The sequence below is a fragment of the Buceros rhinoceros genome, unplaced genomic scaffold (genome assembly GCF_000710305.1).
Source record: "Buceros rhinoceros silvestris isolate BGI_N320 unplaced genomic scaffold, ASM71030v1 scaffold21162, whole genome shotgun sequence".
NCBI lineage: Eukaryota > Metazoa > Chordata > Aves > Bucerotiformes > Bucerotidae > Buceros > Buceros rhinoceros.
Window position 1 is genome coordinate 4,699 of NW_010398568.1, and position 940 is coordinate 5,638.

The window sequence follows — 940 nt, forward strand, 5'->3', positions numbered from 1 at the left end:
AAAAACAACAACAAAAGAAAAAAAAAAAAAAAAAGTGGGGGGGGGGGGGGGGGGGTTGGGACACACACGCTTCCTAGAGTACTCTTCCCTATCTCTTGTTAGAAGGACTTCAGTGTAATGCTACATTGGACTCACTCCTAGACATTACTCAATACAAAGGAAACTGGCACAACAGCTCTGCTGTAATTAATCCCCAGGATGTACGAAGATGAAGCTTTAAAGCTGCCAAGCTTTCGTCTTCCATAAACACGTGAGCGTTAGTCTTTTCAGCCTAAGACATTTTAAAGCACATACAAAATTAAACCACAAAACCCAACTGAAAAGCGAGCTTCTTTACCTGCTTTTGGGAGCAGGTGAAACTTGTGCACGCAGTGCTGATCCGTTAAGCTTCGCTCCTCGCACAGCTGATGCCCATTGCTCCAGAACTTGTAACAGTCCTCGTTGAGCTGCATGGCGTACTTGTGAAAGGCCGGGCCGCGGGCGTGCTGACTGTACCCCCGCAAGGCCTGCGCCAGCTGGTTCTTATGGACCGTCATGGTGTAATTGTGGGGCAGGTTGGATTGATAGGCGCTGTGGGCCATGGGCAGAGCTTTCTGGCAACGATTTTCTGAGAACTTGGTGTCTATATCTAAATAGCCTTCCAAGACTTTGATGCTGCTCATGATTTTTGAACTCAGTTCCCCAGTGAGAGATGTCGGGTCATCATCTTTGCCTTCAATGGTCACTTCATAGAGTTTTAAAGCTGCAGCAACCCACTTCTGGTAGGTTGGGAGCTCAAAGTGAGAGGGCTGTGGGTTCCTCCCCACGCTGTCATCGAAGCCCTTCTTGCTGAGCACCAACTCCACGTGCTGCCCCAAGAACTCCTTGAGGGTGCAGTCCACAAGCTGCCCAGAGGAGCTGGAGCTGCTGCTGGTGCTCTCTGCAAGCAAGGACAGCAGCT

General features: G+C 49.7%; 1 protein-coding gene across 1 annotated transcript in view; it reads right to left on the reverse strand.

Annotated features, from left to right (window-relative positions):
- SMG8 (SMG8 nonsense mediated mRNA decay factor) overlaps positions 1-940 on the reverse strand; it is a gene marked incomplete at its 5' end in the record, with an annotated part of 5,566 nt that overhangs the window by 3,738 nt on the left and 888 nt on the right. Inside the window, 1 exon segment of the mRNA XM_010131161.1 lies at positions 338-916. Coding sequence (XP_010129463.1) covers positions 338-916 — 579 coding nt within the window.